Below are 20,895 nucleotides of genomic sequence, written 5' to 3'. Positions count from 1 at the left end.
TAGCTGGGGAAGTTACTAGTAGTTCATCCTCAAAAAGGAGGGATGGAATAGACACAATACTTATTGAAGCTGTAGACATCACCAAGCTAGGAGGGGCTGCAGATAAATGAGAGGACAGCCTGGGATTGTAAAATGATCACAACAGGTTGGAAACATAGTCTAGAAAAAAAGCATCATTTTGCACAGAAGAGGCCAGCATAGGGTATTGCACTTGGCTGGCAGTGTTTAGCAACACAGATACAGAATGGAGTACAAGTAAAGTAGGCAGGGGTTTGGAGGTTAATTTTAGATCATAGACTGAACAGTAACCAGGAACAGTTACGCCCATAATGTTAAGCAAAATATTATACAGAAACAGAAGTATAGCCTTCAAGGTCTTAAAAAAAAAAAAAGAAAAAGGAAAAAAAAAAGGATCGAGACCAAAAACCCTATTGTGCTCAGCATGGCAAAGTCTTCAGCTGGAAAATTATGACAAGCTTAGGGAGCTGCACCTAGCACGATTTAAAGAAAAATCTAAGTGGAATATTTTCAGCTCTAGGGAGTATTACATGTAAGAATGGCTGTATTAGGGTTGTCTAATCTATGCAAAAATATAATATATAAAAATATATCTACCCAATACAAAAGCCTGCTGCAAAGAGAAAAAATTAATTGGCTTCCATATATGTGGTGCAAAGTAGAGACTGCAATTGTTAAATTTCAGCACAGAAAATTAGAAATAAAAGTAGCTTCTTATAGACAAAGATATTAAAATACTAACACAGATGACCTGAGGAAGGAGGTTGTGAATTCTCTATGACTGCAGGTAGGCAAGGCATTTCTCTTCAGACAGGAGACACTTGCTTTCCCTGAAAGATTCAGTCCCATAAGTATTGTCAGCAAATGCAAAGAGTAGGTAAGGTAGACCAGTATTGCCAGGTTATTGTGCATTAAATGCTTTTGCTATATTGAAACAAGTTATGAGAGAAAGTCAACAATGCAGACAGAGATTATTTATTTGGCTGCTAATTCATCAAGTGTGAATGAAATGAAAGAGATTTTATTTCTGTGTTTCCAAGTCAGATTTATCTGAAGCTTGACATATGGGAGATGGCTTCTTAAAAAGCTGATGATCATGGGTCGAAAATGCTTTTGGACCTATGAGAAACTCGGGTTTGTAAGGTCAAATTTCTCATGGCATCTTTTTTGCAGTGTACTTTACTGCAAAAAAAGACAGTAGTTATAATTTAATATATTATATTATTATGGTGTATATTATTTATGGCGTTAATGCTCATGTTCAGTATCAGAATCAGCATTTATAAAGGAAATTCTGTTTTTTTCAACTTGTAATTTGCTTTGTCTGCACATTCTTGCTGAGTGCAAATATTATAAAATATTAATGGAAAGCTTCATGAAATGTTATAGACCATGACTGAGTGAGGAAAGGCAAGGTTCTAAGGATGGTTATGTAGCAATTTCAGTGATTCCTGGCACGGTGCCATAGTTACACTTCTTGTTGATATTGCTATGTCAGATATGCATAAAGCAGATTTCTTTGTTCCTGTTTCTTTCAGTTCCCCTCTGAAAAACAAATTCAAGGGGATGAAGTCGCAGCCAAGGGCCACGCTAAAATACACAGTAACATTAACAAGTTAGTAGAGAGTTTAATGCTGGCCATCAGTATAGTACTTGATGCTGACTTTCAGCATTTGCATTTTTAATTCAGTATTCACTACTCCTGGTGATGCTGCTCAGTATATACACCTAATGAGGTAACTGCACTTTGTGAGAATGAAATCAGCATATCTGCATAAAATGGTGAATGATTTGTTGAAAATCTCCATTTACACCTTCCTGCTAAAGTTTGGGGCACTTTTTATATTAATGAAAAAAGAATGATCAAAAAAAAATATAAAAAGTGCTAGGAAAAATGAATATTGAGCTAACACAGTCCATTTTTGCATGGAGTAAATATCAAGTTAATGCATATGACTTATCCTCTATAGTAAATCAGCAATATGACTCATTTTAGGCATCTCCTATGACTGCTGGTTTTTACTGCAGTATTCAGTCATACTGATTTATGCCACACTATCCTATGAATATTTTGCAGAGTATTATCAATAATATAATTCTATCTCTTGGTCCAGATGGAATGGATTTAGAGCACAACGCAGGCAGAAAGCATGATTCCTTCCTCAAGTAGTTTACTGCTTGAAATAAACTTGGTATAAAATGTGAGACAGGGGTGCAAGACATCAGTGACTGAGAGCCTGGATCCGGAAAAGTGTCAGCTCAACTAACAAAATATTTTATTCTGTAAGAGCTTATGTACTCGATAACATGGTTCTGTTTGACTGGAAGGGTCATTAGGGTCATGACAGGTGAGCAGGGCCAAATTAGAACACTGAGTATTTGCAGACAGATCTACTCAGGTTAATACAAGCAGACATCTCATCAGTCTCATTAGACTGCCCATAATAAGAAATTGCAGCAATGGGAGAGGACTGGTGATACCAAAATAGGTAAAGGGCTCTGGTCTCACTTACTGCAGTTGAGACCGAGTCATGAATAATTGGCTGAAATAATCTTGTTTATTGTAGGTCTTTTCTAAAAGAGCATTCTCGCTTAAGGGGGGCTAAAGGGATACTGGGGATGGACTATTCATTAGGCACTGTAGTGGCAGGACAAGGGGTAACAGGTTAAAACTTGAACAGGGGAAGTTTAGATTGGATATAAGGAAGAAATTCTTTACTGTAAGGGTGGTGAGGCACTGGAATAGGTTGCTCAGGGAGATTGTGAATGCTCCAGCCCTGGCGGTGTTCAAGGCCAGGTTGGACGAAGCCTTGGGTGACATGGTTTAGTGTGAGGTGTCCCTACCCATGGCAGGGGGGTTGGAACTGGATGATCTTAAGGTCCTTTCCAACCCTAACTATTCTATGATTCTATGCAGCATTTCCTTTGAACTGTGCTATAGGTACTGCCCTTTTGTTTAATTGCCTGACCTGCTTATCCTGTATATAAGAACTGCCAAAGATAAAATTCAATCATTTGCAGCGTACTTGTCCTCATTTACACTACTGTAGCTTACATTTTTGTTCTGGATTCTAGCTAAATAGAGTCTAATCCAGATGTGCAATAAATCCTATTTTTAGGAGCCTCAGGCAAAATATGAATGACTAGAGATCCAAATGTCCAAAATTTTGTCATCTTTTGTTTGCATTCACCTCTCAACATTGTACCATATATGAAACAGTTTAGCATAACTATTTTAATCTCAGAACTGTGGTTTTGACTGCTTTGAGAAGTGTGATCTCAACCTTTTGAGTTGTACTTAGATGAAAAATTTATGTATGTGAATGTATAGACATATTTTAATTTTCCACAAAACCTGAATTCACTTTAAATTCTGTTTTGTTTTATGTTCTGCTGTGATCATTAATAATCCCCAGGGAGGCCTAGTGGAAACACTTGATAGATCAGTTAACTAACTTAATATTGGATATATCACTGATGTACTCCTATGTAATTTACGTTTCCAAATACTTGAAAAAGTGTTATAAGATTTCTTCTTTCAGCGGTGTGCATCTTCTTTGAAGACACTTGCATACTTTTTCTTAGAAAAAAAGTTTTTTGGATGAGGTGGCTCTCTGAAGTTGAGTTTTGGAAACTAGTTGCACATTTGTTGTGGCACACCTATGAAGAGGTGTAACGTGAAATTGATAGGTACTTTCTGTGGCAAAACACAGGGTTGGACCCTTATCATGTGAAGAACATTTAAAAATAAAGCAAGTCTGTCATGCTTTAAACTAGTATTCTACATCTACTGTGGTAACATGTTAGAATTCAAATATATGCTAAAAGTATATTGCTGATAAATATAGGGAGAAGTAGGAGAATGGGGAAGAAGACAGTGAAAAACCTTTATCTCTAAAGGGATGCTGTTGATTATGAAGTTCATCAATCGTCATGTGTCAGATCTCCACAACCATTTCCTTTGATATAGGGAAAAGTTTGTTAAAAATATTATTCTGGTCTCAAGTCAAGTTCAGGTAATAAACTTGAATCTCTGAATTTGGAGATGTCTAGTCTAGATTAAAACCATGCAGTGAATCTTCTGTCATTTTCTAAGGAATAGCACTAGCCATTCTAAAAAGTGATTTACTCAAAACAGTGATCAGGATTGCATGTGAAATTAAATTCATTAGCATTGCCCCAGGTTTACACAGTTCTCTGCATATCATCTTCTGCTCATAGTTTCACAGAACAGAATGTGTTTCATTGAATTTTCCTTGAGAATTTACTTGGCCTAATATCTTGGCAGCAGTTTACAAACTTTGCTAGGTTATAGGGCTACCAGGAAGAATAAAGAAATGGTTTCCAGTCTTCCATTAATAAAACTAAATTTCCTAAATTAAATTTCTTAAACTTTGTCCAAGGAAATTTTCATGCAATTTGAACTCAGTAAAACTTGCAGCTAGACAGATTTACACTAGAAGGAAGATGCAAATTATGGAGAGCTGAGATAATTAATCTCATACATGACTTGCCAAAGATTACAGTTGGTGCTCATCAGTGATAAGGTCAAATCCAAGACAGGATGCATTTTCTAGGAGTAATGGTGTAGTTCACCCGTAACTACTGATCAAGAAGCAGGAGTTACTGAAAGTGTTAGGAACTAGACCAGGCAAGATAAGATGATCACAAAGCTGTTTTCAGGCCTGAAAATTAGTCAACTTTTTCTAATTTTACTTATTGCTTACAAATCAAATAGAAACCTCTCAGAAGAGCTTGTTGCTGATTTTCAGTATATATCAAAAACTTAGTTCATTTTTGGTTGGTTTTTTTTCTCCTGACAGGTGTGTCTAGTTACAACAGCTTCTATGTTTTTTGCAAAAGTGTCTGCCAATCTGTGAAACCTGGGAAACTCAGGGTCCGCTGCAGTGAGTGTAAACAAGGAACACTGACGTTGGCAAGGGTAAGATTTTGTGTGTGTTTGTTTGTTTCAAGGTTTTGGAGTATATGGGAATGATATATCTAATGTTACCTATTTACATACATATATATGTATATATACATTTCTACTTATTTTTTTTTCTTGCTGATAATAACTCAGAAGAGTAATTCAAAGGATTGTGAAAATTTCACTCACATATCTCCATTATTTGCAGCTTGCATAAGGAACATATTGCAGACTAGAGCTCCAATACTCTTAGCTTTAAATTTTAAGAACTTAATGATTAACCTTGTACTATGTACCACATGTGCAAATACGTGTGTGTTAAAGAGTTGTAATTAGAGATGCTTATAAAAAAGCTTAGAGCAGTTGTTAAGGCCACAGAAAGACCTCAGTTAATGTCTTAATTGTGAATATTATGGAATGAGACAAGGAGGGATTAAGTGGCTATGCAATTGGGAATCTTAATCTTTCCAGCCTAGCTGCTGCGTGTAAAGTCAAGGGAAAGTTGTGCTGGGGCAGAAAGTTAGTAGGTCTGTCAAGCTTGGTTTTTATTCTAGAATGAGAGAATGTTGTTTGACTTGAATGTACAGTAGTGTTAAGTTTTGAAGGAATGTTTCTTTGTGTTGCTGAATTTCACTGGTTGTACTACTGCGGAATGAGAGTCCTTTCTCATAAATCAGTGTTTGACAACCAAGATTGATTTGTGAGAGGCTCAAGTTTTGTAGGAGACTGAGCTTTACCATGCTATAAGTTAGGGGTAGGCTTTCAAATTTGGCACATGTTTAAGTGTTTAAATTTGTCTTTCAAGGTGGTTTGAAGTGGTTAATTACAGCTTCATGTCCTTGATGTATCTCAGTGCTTCAGTGTCATTACACGTAATAGCATGTGAGACTTTAAAAACAATGCTCCTATATTCTCACTGAAAAGAATAAACTGTAGAAGAGAAGTTGCCACTAACAGACATATCCAATATTCAGGATAAAAATACAGGTGACATTGTATTCAGCTTGAATACTAACAGCGAGTGCTGCTGAAAGACATTGCTGTTATCATTAGATGAGTTTGAACTTTATGTGTTGCATTGACAGCACAAAACGTGTCCTTTCCTAGACTCAGTGGGTTTCTTCATCATGCTCACTTTCAGAAACTATTACTATCCCATTTGTGCCTTTTGGTTTGGAATCATGATATTCCTTGTATCAAGTAGTTTTCAATAGATTTCTAAACTTTTAAGTTTTTACAGTATCTGGTAAATAATGTTCTTCATTTTGGAGACTTAAAAAAAATAAAAAAATCAATCTCGTCACTGTCTTCCAAGAATCCCTCATAGCTCTATGATAAAACACTATTAGAAAAAGTTCCAGTATAAGATATTCTAAATACACTTCTTGTATCTGATTGTCTGGAATGTATAGGGGTCTACATACTTTCATCAAACGCAGAGCCAATAATACAATAAATATACACAAGCTGATAATTTCCATCGAATGAGCAGAGTGCAGCTACTTCTTTTTCCTAGTAGCATATTTTACAGTAGCTGTGAAAAGAAAGTAACTGGAAACTTGTAGTGGAATCACTGATGATTTTCAATATTGATTCAAAAAATCCCAGTTTTCAGAAGATTTTAGAAGGTACTTCAGCATAAGAGTACAAAAGAGAAAAGGGAAATATCTTTTAGAGATTATCAAATGGTGATTTTTGTCTGGTTTAGTTTTCAAATGACTGTCTACAAAAATAATTTGTACGTAAGGTTCTTGTTACTTTCTCCCCAAAACAAAGAAAATGTTTTATTATTCTTTTCTTATCAAATTGAAGCAAAGCACAGTACTAAGGACAGTGGATGTGCCATTCCAGCACTTTGGGCTGGCAGTCCTCAGGACTTACAAAGTGCAGTATTTACAATATGAGCACACTTACTGTTCTGAATGTGATATGCAACAGTCAGTTTGTTTTATAAATACATACCATCTACTTCAGTCCTGTGGTTATGAAATTACATGCAGATTTGGCATGTCCCTGGCCCTTGTGACCTCTTTCCTTCTCACTTTCTGGTTCATCTTCCAAGGAGACAGAAAATATTTCCAGCTGGGAAGCTTGCAATATGTACTAAGTCCCATTTATTTTTTGCTAATGGTGTAGAGACCTCTCTGCATTAAGTTTTCCCCAGTTCTCTGTGAACTGTGCCTGACCTTTACATATCAACACAGCAGTGTTCTTGATAAGCTCTCTTGTGCCATAAGCAGCAAAGCACCATGTAAACCAGCACTGGTTACACTAATTCTTTTATTGAGATGAAAGTGAATACCTGTGTAAAACCCACACAAAGATTTGGGCAGCCTTAAATTACTTTACATGCTAATCCTTTTCCTACCTAAGCCACAAATGACCAACCTGATTAAACTGAGCTTTCTTTTTTTTCATGGTGTGTTGACTGACATATTAAAATATTGCCTATTCATTTAAACAGCCTTATGCTAAAACCTTATTTAACTGTCATGCCTATTTGTCTAGCATTATTTTAATATGTGATGCTCAGAGTAAATTTATGATACTATATTTCTGTGAAGTTAAAAATTCCAGTGTTTTTATTTTTACCAAAGACATACATCTAAATATTAAATTTGTAATTTTAATTAATTTGTAATTTTCCAGTTGATGCTTAGGTTGATTTTTATGAACATTTCATGAACTAATGCTTTATGGGAGATATATACCAAGTTGATTTACTTATAAGAGAACATCAATCACTGCAAAATTATCACCTCTCCATAGTTTCTCTAATTAATCAAGCAGAAAAGAATGGAAAGATTGGGATGTGGGTTTTATGTAGACCACCAACAAGCCTGTCAGCAACTTTGTTCAAATAGCTTGAAAATGTTAGCCATTAGTTTCACACTTTTTTTTTTGTTGTTGTTGCTGTTGTTGTTGCTTTTAGGCTTTTAAATTATTTACTTCATATACATACAAGGCTGCAATTTGTTTCAGAAACCATGATTCAGATGATAAGGATATTCCTTTTCTCAGAAACAAACAAACAAACTGAACCACCAAAAAATACTGATTGTAGAAATCACATTTACAATCCTTTTTTTTTTTTTAACCATTGCAGTGTTAATATTCACAATGTGCTCTATATGTGTTCACAATGTTAACTCTATAGTGAAAAGGGAAATGCATATCTGCAAACAAAAGGCCTGATTCTGCAAACCTCTATACACAAAGCTATACTCATAAAGCACACTTTTCAGTGTAACTGACTCTGTGACATACTCCTGGTATAGAAGACAGTAAAATTGATTTGTCATATAGTCAACAAGAGTAAGACTCTGGATTGAAGTGCAGTAAATAGACTTTAGGTCTCCATACTCAGCCACAGGTGCTACAGTGAAGCCATTTCTACTGTGGGGATTCAAGGTTCATTACTTGAAATCTTCACGTTGTGTCCTTCGTAGTACTGGTTGAGTTTTCAGCATATCCTCTATTACAAGGACCAAAGGAGTTTTGCTCAGCTTCTTCTATACTTTTCAAGTGTTCTTTACAGCTCACATCATTATTTCAGCGCTTCTTAGACATGGGGAGTTATATTCAGATCTGATTTAACTCCTTGCAGCAGATAGGAGACTTAGTTTCTGGAATTTGCAGCACTTCGTGGATTTTATTCAGCAGTTGGTGCTGACAGTCCTGTAGCTGTCCCTGCCATCTGGGTTCCAGAGAAGCTTCTTGAGTTCATGGGTTTTGTTAAACCGTCTCTGACACAGAACTGCTCCTTCGGTGTTTGTGATATTAGGAATATTGCTTTCATTTATGGCTTTTAATCTTAAAACTAACAGAGAAATTGACATTTATGTGTTTTTGTTTCTCTGACATCATGAAAAGCTTGTCATTTAAGTGTGTGGGCTGTATGGTACATTGCAGCTGTGCAAGGGAAAAGTGCTAGTCTTTTGAGTGCCTTTCAAGTGACTGACAAATAACAGGTCAAAGTAGTTTAAGTGGTCTTCCTAATAGATGGTAGTGTATTATTTCGATTTTCCTACTTTCATATTTCGTAGGAGAAGAAAGATCTTTAATACATTAATTTTCTTCAAGTTCTTGCTTCCTATTTTAATTGAGTTATATAAATAGGGTGGTTTCTTTTTAATGAATATAAACTTAGAAGAGATATTCTGTAATATAAAATAAAAAGGCAGTTTACTTCTGATCTCTCTTTCTTTAATATATCATTATGAAACTCCATTCCACAGTGCACGACCTCTTACCACTGCTCATTTCCGATCACGTACTTTTTCTGGAATTAAATAGTTGTATCCTGCCTTGGTGACAGAGAAAGAAAGGAGTACTACTCACTGAATCCGAGCAAGGCTGACTGAAAAAGAGAAAGAGACAAGTAGCCCCTCTGCAATTATGACGCCCTTGCTGCTGAGGCAGCTACTCCCTACTGCTGCTTACCATTGCTGGGGTAATACTGTGATCATGTTACAAAAAATAAATTTGGCATTTGAAGCTAAACTGTAAAATAAACATCCAGTGGAGTGCAATGCGATAAAGCTTGATCTCCTTCAAAAGCTGGGGAGATATTAAAAATGTGATTGAATTTTTGAGACTGGATGACATAATTATTTCTCTCTAAAATTCCATGTTTGCTGTGAGGATAAAAATGGTTTTGATATATTTTAGCTAACACATAACAAGGTCTGTGTGTTAAAATACTTCTCTTGAGTTCTGTGCATGAGAAAGTTACCACTCTAATGTGCGCTCCTTTGTCAAACTAACAAATGTGAAGCAACCATTTATTGTTGAGTTATGGATAATGAATATGTTAGTACAAGAATAGCTTAATTTCCCTTCACTAGGGGAAGTACGGCCTACAAAGGCATTACTTGCAAAAAATTACATGTATTCAATATATGTGCTTCTTTCTATATAAATAACGAAAAATGTCTCAATTCTGACATCTAAGCTATCGCCACTGGGCACTGGTGTTACTGCCATTTTGAGAAGATCAGTGCAGAGAAAAAGGGCTCTTGGACCTCTTCTTTTCCAGGATGTCAACAGACTGAGGATACCCTTCTGCATTGGTTATATTAAGTCAACATAATCATAAGCCTATTTCTTTTTCCAGTGAACCAGTGTTTTTTGAAAGTGAGTGAGCATCTGAAGATGCAGGTTATTTTGTTGTGTAGCCCAAGCCCAGGTGTGCCAGGATGCCAGAGGGAAATCAGGCATATTCTGATCCCTTCCCTACCCGAATAACACAGGGAACTGTATTTTTTTGTGCACTTCTTTCTCTCATGACCCAATCTGACAGTGACAGGCTTGCAGTATATGAACTGCTGAGACTAGTGCAGGATGTACTATGATAGTAAGTCTTGCCTCCCAATGGTGTTTATAGTTCATGTCCAGTTCCATGGTAAAGTAGAAACAAAACCTCTCTCATATCTATTAGATAGTTTGAGCAGTTTCCAGTAACAAAATCTGTTCCAGAAATGGATATCTTTCCATCATAGGAGAGTCTAACACTAATTGGCCTGACCAAAGGAGGCCATTTTAGTATTTCTACTGTAGTTCCACAAGTGCTATCCTCATGAGGAGTTTGTGTCATCTACTCTTCCTTATTGTTCTCCTATTGCTTGCAGTGACCTGGTGAAGAATATCAGTATTAAGTAAATTTAGTTCTGAGCTTATACAGAATCCAGAAATACTGGTGGAGATTTCCTAAGACCAGTCTTATTCTGCCATTGCTCAGCCAGTGTCTCCATTGCTTTTAGTAATACAAGTATCAGAAGAAGAAAAAAAACCCACAACTAAACCCAAACAAAACCCTACATTTCTACCTTAAAAATCTGTTTTGTTTGGTAATATTTTAGAATCTGCAAAATCCTGCCACACCGTGGAGAGTTTGCTCCAACAAATGTTCCTAGGGCCTTTCTAAGATACTGTGGCACTAATTATAGCAGTAAGAAAGCTCAATATTGGGTGAATGCAACATTATTTTATAACCATTTTATTCTTTCTTCTGCACTTCTTTCTTTGCCTGCAAGTCTCACTTTACACTGAACACCTTAAAGGACAGCCTCACTCTGGCACCTGCAATACACAGTGACACTGCCATTGAGGCAGTCCTCCGAAGTGATAAGCTACATCTGAAGAGAGCAGCTGGGAGGATTCAGAAAACTTGATATAGTTTTATTCAAGTTTTTGGCTGCCTCTGTGGTTTCTTTTTCTAATATCCCTTAAGACAAATTTCACTGCATTAGGCATTAATTGTTTAATTTATGTATAGACAGTAAATGAAAATGAATACATACTTTATTTATGAAAATTATTCCATCCATTCCAAAAGAGAGAAACAGCAATTTTTTTGATTCAGAATAAACTTTGCAAAGGAAACAGTTTTGCCTCTGTGCTGAAAAAATAGCATAGGTTTTTCATTCACTTTAATGGGGAAAAAAGTATATTTTAACTCCTAATTCTATTAGAAGCTTCAAGTTATCTATGCATGATTTATAATATTTATTACAGTACATGTTTTCAGTGAGATTGCACATTATAAAGTGTCTTAAAAGCTGGTAAAAATATTTACCAATTATTGGAAAGAGTGAAAATTACTTCAGTGTTGTGTATCACTTCAGGTCATGCTGTGAAATAAAACTGGCCTTTAATGCGGAACCTAAAGTGAGTTACTCCAGCCTGGGTGACAACAGTCATAAATGAAAAGTAAAACAGTTACCAAATTTACTTTCAGAGAAATTTTGCATTAGTTTCTGAATCAAATGTCTTACGAACCATTTGTGCCAGAGAAGATAGATGTATGCCTAGAAATACAGATGGTGTTCAGTATATCTTATCATAGAATCATAGAATAGTTAGGGTTGGAAAGGACCGTAGATCATTGAGTTCCAACCCCCCTGCCATGGGCAGGGACACCTCGCTCTAAACCATATTACCCAAGGCCTCATCCAACCTGGCCTTGAACACTACCAGAGATGGAGCATTCACAACCTCTCTGGACAACCTATTCCAGTGCCTCACCACCTCTTAGCTGCTATGATATCACAGAAACAGAAACTCATAGACTGGTTAAGGCTGAAAGAGACATCTGGAGGTCACCTGGTCCAGCCCCTCCCTGGTCAGGCAGGACTATTTGGAGCTGGTTGCCCAGGACCATATCCTTCTGAATATCTCTGAGGATGGAGACTCCACAGCCTCTCTGTGCAGCCTGCATCGGCACTCAGTCACCCTCATAGGAAAAAGGTTTTTCCTCATATTCACGGCAACAGATTCTGTGGTTCAGTTTATACCCATTACCTCTGGTCCTGTCAGTGGACATCTCTGAAAGGAGCCCTGGGCTAGTAAAAAATACCATGCTCAGAGTGACACTCGTTTTGTCCAAAGTACTAGTTGTGTTTGAATTGGTTTTGTGTAACATTGCATATTCTCTGAATTGTGATCAGGGATCCTTCAATAAATAAGTCCTGTATTTCATAACTCCCATTGCTCCTGAAATTCTTAGAAATTTGGAGCACTTAACATTGGGTGGCATGGGATTATGTATACCTGTACATGAGAGTGTGGACTTTATCTGTCTCATTCCTTTATGGGTCTTGTGCTATTTCTATTTGTATTTCTTACATCCTTGTTTAGATGTAGAACTTCCGGAAAAAAAAAAAAAAGAAAGAAGGTGTGTGTGTGTGGGAGTACCAACAGATGTGATGAGTAAAACTTACTCAGCTTTAGTATGGGCTGCTCTTGGGGGCAGAAATGTAACTGGAGAGTGACCATTCTTTCCCTCTGTTGGCATACGTGCAGACAACATGACAGCAAAAAGGTGTTATTTTGGCTAGGGAAATTAAAAATTAGCATATCTTTAGTTTACATGTTCTGACATACTGATTATTGGCAGCTCTGCTGTCATCGTGTTAACAAATGTAACAAGAACCTTCTATTTAGTGACTCCTCCCTCACAAAGAAACACCCTCTCCCTGAAGTTTCCTTCCCTTTTCTGTTGAAAGGGGATTCAATGACTGTTCATAGGCATTTTAAACATCAAAGGCATACCTACTTTGTTGACATCTTAAGCTGTATTTGTAAGTAAGACCTTCTCAGTCCCCCCTTCTCAGATCTGTCGCTCTCATCCCTTTTTCTACTCAGTAAGACCATAATATGTTATGCCTGTGTTACTGGGATGTAATATAGTACAAACGAATCTTTAACTGTGTCAGTGGTGTTTTTTTAATATGGCATCTGCCACTGAAATTCAGATATCCCAGTGTGTAACTCTCCTAATTTGCTTCCTTTATTAAAGTACAGCCCAACTTCTGTCTTCCCAGTATTATTCCTTGGGTAGCTGGGGGTACAGAGAGATCATGCTCACAATACGTTATTTCAACTTTTTTCATAATGATGACTATTAAACAATTCTAAAGGCTCAGGATTTTTTTTCCTAAATTTAAAAGTGCTTGAACATCCAATGCATCAGCTGGCTCAGGAGGAAAAAATAACTGTATTTACCTAAGGTATTGTAGTACCAGAAGTAGCAAATACCAGACCATTTTCTTAAATGTGTAGCTTAATCTCTGTTAAGAAGGTGATGTAATTTATACTTTAATTATTAATGTTATATTTATATTATATCATTTATAGCTATTATTAATTATAATATATTTAATTATATTATTAGTAGATATTTATAATTAATTATAGTATTTTAATATTCTTAACAATTAGGATGACTAATTAAAAACATATTAATGTAACTGTTTAGCTCTACAAACCTATAAACAGGTCCCTACATCACTGTGGGAGAAACCTCTCCAGATCTGTACATTTTTGCCTCATGTCTGAAGTCATGGGTTTTTTTCTTAGGTTTGGACTAAATTAATAGAAAAAGTTTAGGTTACTATGATATAATGTAAGTAAAAACTCAGACTTCTGTACCTAAAAAAAAGCTAACTTTAAGTTACATTGTTTAGACTTGGTTGGGTACGGTTGTGATCTAAATGTATTAAGGTCAAACTCATTAACTGTTCCTCAGAGCTTTGTTAGTGTAATATATGATGGAAATCTCAGCAAGTTTGCCAGTGACACGAAGCTGTGTGGTGCAGTAGACATGCTGGAGGGAAGGGGTGCCATCCAGACGGATATTGGCATGCTTGAATGGTGGGCCAACACAAATCTCATGAAGTTCAACAATGCCAAGTGAAAGGATCTACACCTGGGTCAGGACAATCCCAAGCACAAGTACAGGCTGACAGAGAATGGATCGAGAGCAGCCCAGGGGAGAAGGACGTGGGAGTGTTGGTTGATGAAGAGCTCAATATGACCCAACAGTGTGTGTTTGCAGCCCAGAAGGCCAACTGAATGCTGGGCTACATCAAAAAGAGTGTGTCCAGCAGGTTGAGAGAGGTGATTCTCCCTTTCTACTTCACTCTTGTGAGAACCTACCTGCAGTACTGTGTTCAGTTCTGGGGGCCCCAGAACAAGAATATGGACCTGCTTGAGCAAGTCCAGAGGAGCCCAAATATGATCATTGGGCTGCAGCAGTGCTTTTCTGCCCATGGCTCAGGTTCCTGTAAAGAGCACCAATAGATGTTTTTTGCTAGGTTTCTTCCATTTGGCTTTGCATGTAAACCACCAGTTGAAAATGCTGCTGTCTCATCCTTACCCAGGAGCATTGCCAAGATTAATGTCCATCACTTTGAAAAAAATCAAAACAACAAACTAACACAGGGTAGTGTTATTTGTCTGATACCAATAGAGATGTCATAGATGGTAGGGCATGTTCTCAGAAGATCAAGAAATATTTCCCTGAATTATGTTGAGATGCAGTTTGGATGTCTGCTCACCCACTACCACCTGTGCAGCTAAGAGGATGTGCAATTTTGCAGTGTCTTCACCTGAACAACACTTTTGTTCAGGGTGTTAATACTCTTTTTATATTTTGATTTACTAGCTTTAAAAAAATTAGTTTTAGATGGAAAAAAAAAAATCCCTGAAATTAGGGGAAGTTTTCAGTTCCTTTCATGTCTGATTGCTTTCTTTCTTCTGAACTAACAAACTCTGGCAAATGCTCAAGAATCTGTTTAACAAAACTTTACCTGGTGTTTTCTGTGGTGCTGAAGGGTGGGAGAATAATTTTCAATCCCTTCTGGATCTGTAAATATATCTACTTTAGCTCAAATCCAAACCTTCCACGCTCCTTCTAAATGCAGTTAGGAATAATTTCATACCATTTTGTAAAAAATAATCACCAAACTGAAAGACTGTCTATTTACTTGCACGAGTCTTGAGGCTCATGGAGCCTTCTGTGGACATCAAGTCACCAGATTAAGCCTCTGCCTGAAGCATGACAGTACTTCTGGTGAGAAGCAAAATAGATTTAAAACAGTGCAGTCAGGTGCCACCAGGAGGAACAGTTAATACATCTCTTGCCTTATAGGATATAAACCAGTTCAGTCAATTGTAAGATGACAGGTTGAGGGTTAGTTTTATTCTGGGCTAATAGGATAGGATATGTAAATGCTCTGTACTTTTGTGTACTATTAAAAATCCTTAAAAAGAAACCCAAACAAAACAAAAAATACAAACTCATATGAGAAAATGTGCTTCGACTGTGCAATAGTTATAATTTAACCTCTAGAATCTCACATTTAGCTTACAATTTAAGTAAGGTGTGTATTATGTGGAGCCCTACACTTTTTTTTTTTTTTTTTGTAAAAGGCAATGTTGGAAAATCCCATCAGTTCTTGATGTTAATGCACAGGATTACTTATTGAGGATGGATTTGAAAAATAACAAGTATTGCCTCAGTCTCAGGAGTTTTGAACAGTGACAAGAGATCTTTTTTTATATTTTTCTCTTAATTTCCCTGCAGGTCTTGACCTCGTGATAATAATTCCTTAATGTGAATTCATAATTATAAAGCTGATGGTATAGTACATTAGACCTAGTTTCACCCTATCCTTGTGGCTAACCCAATTAAGAAGAATGCACGAAGAGGCTGTTCAGGTTCTAGGCTGTGATCAGAAACAGGAGCCAGCAGGTCACCTCTTTGGTTCTGATGTCCCCTTCTGTCTCAGTGCTGCATTTTTGCTAATGTAAAAAGCTGTTTCCTGAAATTCAAGCCCAGCGATGAACATGAAGATTGCTGTCTTTGTCAGAGCACTAATTTAAAAAGGAAATTAAAATTCACAGGCTTCATTTACTGCAACAATAGCTAGATTAAGGCTCTTCTAACCTACAAACTTCTTTTGACTCTACAAATTGTGTAGTTTTATTTAAAATATTTATACTTGGAAACCTTTTCCTTCAGTGTGACTCTTAAGTTTCTTTTCCGCTTTTATGTCTTTGTCAGATATCTCAATTTGTAATTCCATTAAAGATAATTGACATTTTGTAGCTTTCTTATTTAAAATATAACTGATGTAATTGAATCTTGAGAATGTGCAATAAGCAGAATCTTCCTGTATACATCGGGGGGTCACATAATTAGCAATGATTCCATTTTTGCTGTGTATTTTCTGATAAAATGAATTAGGGGGCCTGAGTGTGTCTGTCTTCAGTGAGAAGGGAGGAAGGAGGTGGAAGAGTAAATAATTAATGGTTTACTTTTTGCCAGTACAGATACTCATTTTGTGCTGGCTGGCTCTGTTTCTGCATGAACAGTAACACGTCACAAGAAAATGAAGGTAAAATTGGATATGGGTCCTGTTATATTCTGATAAAATCATGACTATTCTTTCCTAATGCTAAATTTGTTGAATGCCAGCTCGTCTGTAACTACAATAAAACCAGCTAATGCATAAATGAATTCTGCCAATTTTAAATAAAATTTTAAAACCTGATATGACAGGGAAGAATGCTAAGAGGTAACCAAGTGTGTAAACACTAAATGAAGGATTATCCTTATTTGCGAAAAATCCATTCCAGCGAGAAATTGAATTGGGGGCTTCTCTCAAAAAAGAAGGGCTACTGTAGCTAGTGAGCCAAATCAGCCCTTGATTTTATTCCCCTTGCAGTAATAAGGTTATGTGAGATCCATAAATGATATACTAATGAGAATAAATGTAACTGAGTACTCTCTGCTCCCTCCTTTTTAGATTCTCCCCCAAAGTACTGATTATGCCAACTTTTAAACCTGGATGTGCTCAAGCATGTCAGGAGTGATGCACTTCATTTGTTAGAGCATATTGTGTGAACAGCTTCACCTCTTGTCTGGTATTTTTACTTCTCAGCAAGGATTTTCTGTACAACGCATGAATCATCTATGCATAAAGTGACTAACAAGTATAAAACAGTAGATCCTGTATTTATTACTCTTTCAACTGAAGTAAGGAGATTTTACCTGATCAGTGAAAACAGCTGGTCCAGAACCTGGTCTTTGTCAGTATTTTAAGTGACACAGAGGTTAATGATAAAGAAAAGATCACCAATCTCCATGCCACTGATACTGACTTTTAATGGGTCTCAGCAATGTGTAGCAAGCAATTTCAGAAACTAAACCTGTATAGAATGCGACAATCTTGTCACTAGTTTACTGTATATAGATGCATCCCACTTAGAAAATCCATTTATATTAAACTTACCTGTCTGTATGCACTTTAATTATACATAAATATTCTCCAATTATACAGTGTGCATAAATTCAAAAACTGCTGGTAAAGCTAGTAGATGAACGTCTGGGACAGGCTCTTTTTAATAAGTAGACCCTAAAATTCCTGTACTGTCAGGAATTTAAACTGTCTGGGTGTACAAAGTGCTCCCCCAAATGCTTTGTCTTATGCTTTAAAGCGAAATTTTGTAGCAACTGGTACAGGGCATGGGGGGGGAGGGGGGTGGGGGGGTGGGGGTGGGGGTGGGGAAAGGAGAAAGAGAAGGAGGAAAACATATGGATTTGCTCCTTTTCAAATGCAAATTGTTGAGACTGGGTCTACCACTTAGTCACTGTGTTCTCCATTTGACCATATGGTTAGTGCAATAATAGAAAAACCCTAGTTCTCCTGAAAACAAAATGCAGTAGAATAAAGTGCAAAAGGCAATGTATTTATTTTATTAATTCTTGCTGTTATGCAAATTTTAATATGTTTTAAGTGGTTTTGTTATTTTGTGGAATCTATATCTCTTGGTATTTATATTGATTACTGTCTTTGTCTCTGAAATATATGGAATGAAATCAGTATGCCCCCTAAATTTAATATGGAATTACAAGGATTTTTCTACCTAGTTTCAGTAGTTTTATAGCTGTACTCCATACAGAGCTAAAACTCAGCAGAATGCAACACACCTATTAACAAGGTATCTCATATTTGTGCAGAAATTGGAAGCACACAGGTGGAAAAAGAAGGTATTTTGTGGTCCATTACAACCTCATGTCAACCTCAGCTGTGCTGTTAAAATTCTGATGAATTTCTTGGTAATCAGTCTCCATATGAAATGAAAAAGGATAGGACTGTAGCAACTCCTTGGCTGTCCTCCTGCTCTTGCTCTGCAAACAAGACTCGAGAGAAAGGATAATGCAGACACACATGATGACTTTTTGAGCGAGGCAGGGGAAGGTTTGGTTTAGTGTGCCTGTAAAATCCCTTTCGAATAGGGATCATGAAGGAAGAAAGAGGTCTCTTGATCTGCCTCCACTGTCACCATGTCTACATCAGAATAAAATTTCAGCTTCGGAGTAGAATCATGTCAGGATGGTGTCTTTTGGACAAATATCCACAGATATGCAAACCAGATTTTAAAAAAGCACTTTACTTGGCTTCAGCTGTGGTATTTTACAGTTACAGTGTAATTTTACTGTAGTGTAAAATCATGTAAACAACAAGATCCATGCAGTGCAACTTCAATCTGCAGGAAGTCCCAATGGCTAAGGATCTCCTCAGGCACCAATCTCATTGTGTGATGCTGGGAACACTGATATGGAGAGGCTTACAATCTGTTTACAGGGGTGTTGTATAACAAACAAGTACATTGTTCTCTATTTTAACAGAACATGTCTGTTCATGGTTTGAAAATCATTGTTACTGTACATAGGCTCTTTAGAAGTATACATACAGTATTTCTTCATGGTTTATTAAATATGTACTGTAAAAAATATGAGTAACACATTCATTCTAGCCTTTATTAATTGAGTAGAAGGTATATATAGAGTTTGAAAGTTCATGAAAGAAAGGGCCTTATTCTGCATCACTTACAGACCTGTAATAAGTTGACATGAGTGAAGTTATACTTCACCCTCACACATAAAATGGAAAGAAAGATTAATCCTTCATGAAAAAAGTGTTCAAACGTTTTACACTCCTCTTTATCACCTTTTGAAATTATTTTTGGTGAAGGAGCCCTTTCCTGCATTTGCATTGTGGTAGAATCTTTTCACCATGATTTTGTATCATTGTAATAGGGTTTAGAAAATTTGCTGCAGCAAAATTTACTCAGCACCGTAACAAAGCCACAAAGTAGAGACAACTGCTTCTGTGACTGCTGCAGCAGAGAATCTTACGTAGAGCAACTAAAGAGTAGACCCCATTGGTTACATTGTCCTGTTTGCTACACAGGTTTTTTCAGTTCAGGTGCCAGTAACAAGGATGGGGTTGAAAATTTTTCATCTGAGCAAAACAAAACTAGCATTAACTATGCCAAGAAATTTACAAAGAATGGTAAAATTCCTAGATTTAGATTCCTGTTGCCACCTGTCTGACTTGGGTTTGAGTATTAATTTTAATTTTCTTGCCTGTTGTTTGCCAGTGAGATGGTCCTCGTGGATTATAGAGCGGAGTAGAACTTTGTCCCAGTTTGGTGGTTATCACTGAGTTCCTAACCCCTGTGATGCATGCCAGCATTTTCTTCAACCTTGGTGCTGAAGGGTCAGTGGTAAAGCACTTTCAAGAGATGCTGTAAATGCCACAGTGAAGTATATTTGTTATCTACCTACCCACTCCCCCACCCCCCAGCCCCAAGACCAAGTGCATCATTTTCAGAACATATGGTTTCCCTCAACAGATAAGGCACCATAATCCCAAAGTTACTTCTGTTCTTTCTGTATTACCAGTTCTGCTCTTCAGCCCATCAGGAACTTGTATTTCCTGTGTTCGTGATTTAGGGATTTAAGGAACGAGTCTATTTATTTATTTAAGAAAACTCTTTTTTCTTTCTCTGTGAGATAGCAGTGAAATTCTTGATAAGTTACCTAGTCTTTACATTTACCTAGTAATTTTCTTTCAGAAGGAAAAGAAAATGGTTTATACTCTGGGTGTCTGTATAAGAATATAATAAGCATACATGGGGAGAGAAAAACGAACTCAAATATTGAACTCAGTTGTGGGATAAGGGAGAAAAATCTTAACCAGACTCCCTATACTTCTTCACTATAGTGTGCAGTGTAGGGTAGATATACCAGAGTGGGCTTTAAACTTGCTAACTTGGACCACAGAAGCAGGTCAGGTACTCAGTACTGATGAGACAACTTCACTTCTCTGATACGTTTGTAACCATTGTTGAGCTCCCACTTGCTGTCTAAACTTTTACCGGTACCTCACATAGCCTTCTTAAAGGTCTGTATTCTTACATCTACAGGCCTACTTATAGGAATAAAGCCTATTTTTTTATGAAAAATAGAGTAGGATCTTCAGCATCCTGTTACAAAGGATAAGCAGGCAGTTCTTTCCTGACTAGAGTCTTAATTAAAAGTTAATCAATTAATTAAATGCACTTTATTGAATTTAGCTACATTATCTCTGAGAGATGGAGACCAAGGGGATTTACAGATTTAGGGGAAATAGAGTTAGAGGATATGGCTCAGTCCTTAATCTTGGGCTTTTCACCCATCTTCATCAGGAAAGCGAGGAGCTGGTCTTTGGCTTCTCAGTAGTAAAACCCAGTTTCCTCCCTTATTAGGAACTGGGGCATTTACCTCAGAAGTAGAGTTTCTGTATTTGATGTCTTTACCTAGAGGCAAGGTGCAT

General features: G+C 36.9%; 1 protein-coding gene across 3 annotated transcripts in view; it reads left to right on the top strand.

Annotated features, from left to right (window-relative positions):
• The window catches only part of PRKN (parkin RBR E3 ubiquitin protein ligase), a 722,549-nt gene that overhangs the window by 264,634 nt on the left and 437,020 nt on the right, over nucleotides 1–20,895 (top strand). For all 3 annotated transcript variants that reach the window (XM_061378740.1, XM_061378739.1, XM_061378741.1), the window contains exon 4: nucleotides 4,842–4,960. In XM_061378740.1, the coding sequence (XP_061234724.1) occupies nucleotides 4,842–4,960 (119 nt within the window). The remainder of the gene's footprint in view (nucleotides 1–4,841; nucleotides 4,961–20,895) is intronic.

The sequence above is a fragment of the Neopsephotus bourkii genome, unplaced genomic scaffold (assembly GCF_033783945.1).
Source record: "Neopsephotus bourkii isolate Nb327-2 ecotype Australia unplaced genomic scaffold, CSIRO-AGI_Nbou_v1 NB_1767, whole genome shotgun sequence".
Lineage (NCBI taxonomy): Eukaryota > Metazoa > Chordata > Aves > Psittaciformes > Psittacidae > Neopsephotus > Neopsephotus bourkii.
The sequence above is the reverse complement of the archived record's forward strand: the minus strand, read 5'-3'. Positions and strand labels throughout refer to the sequence as shown.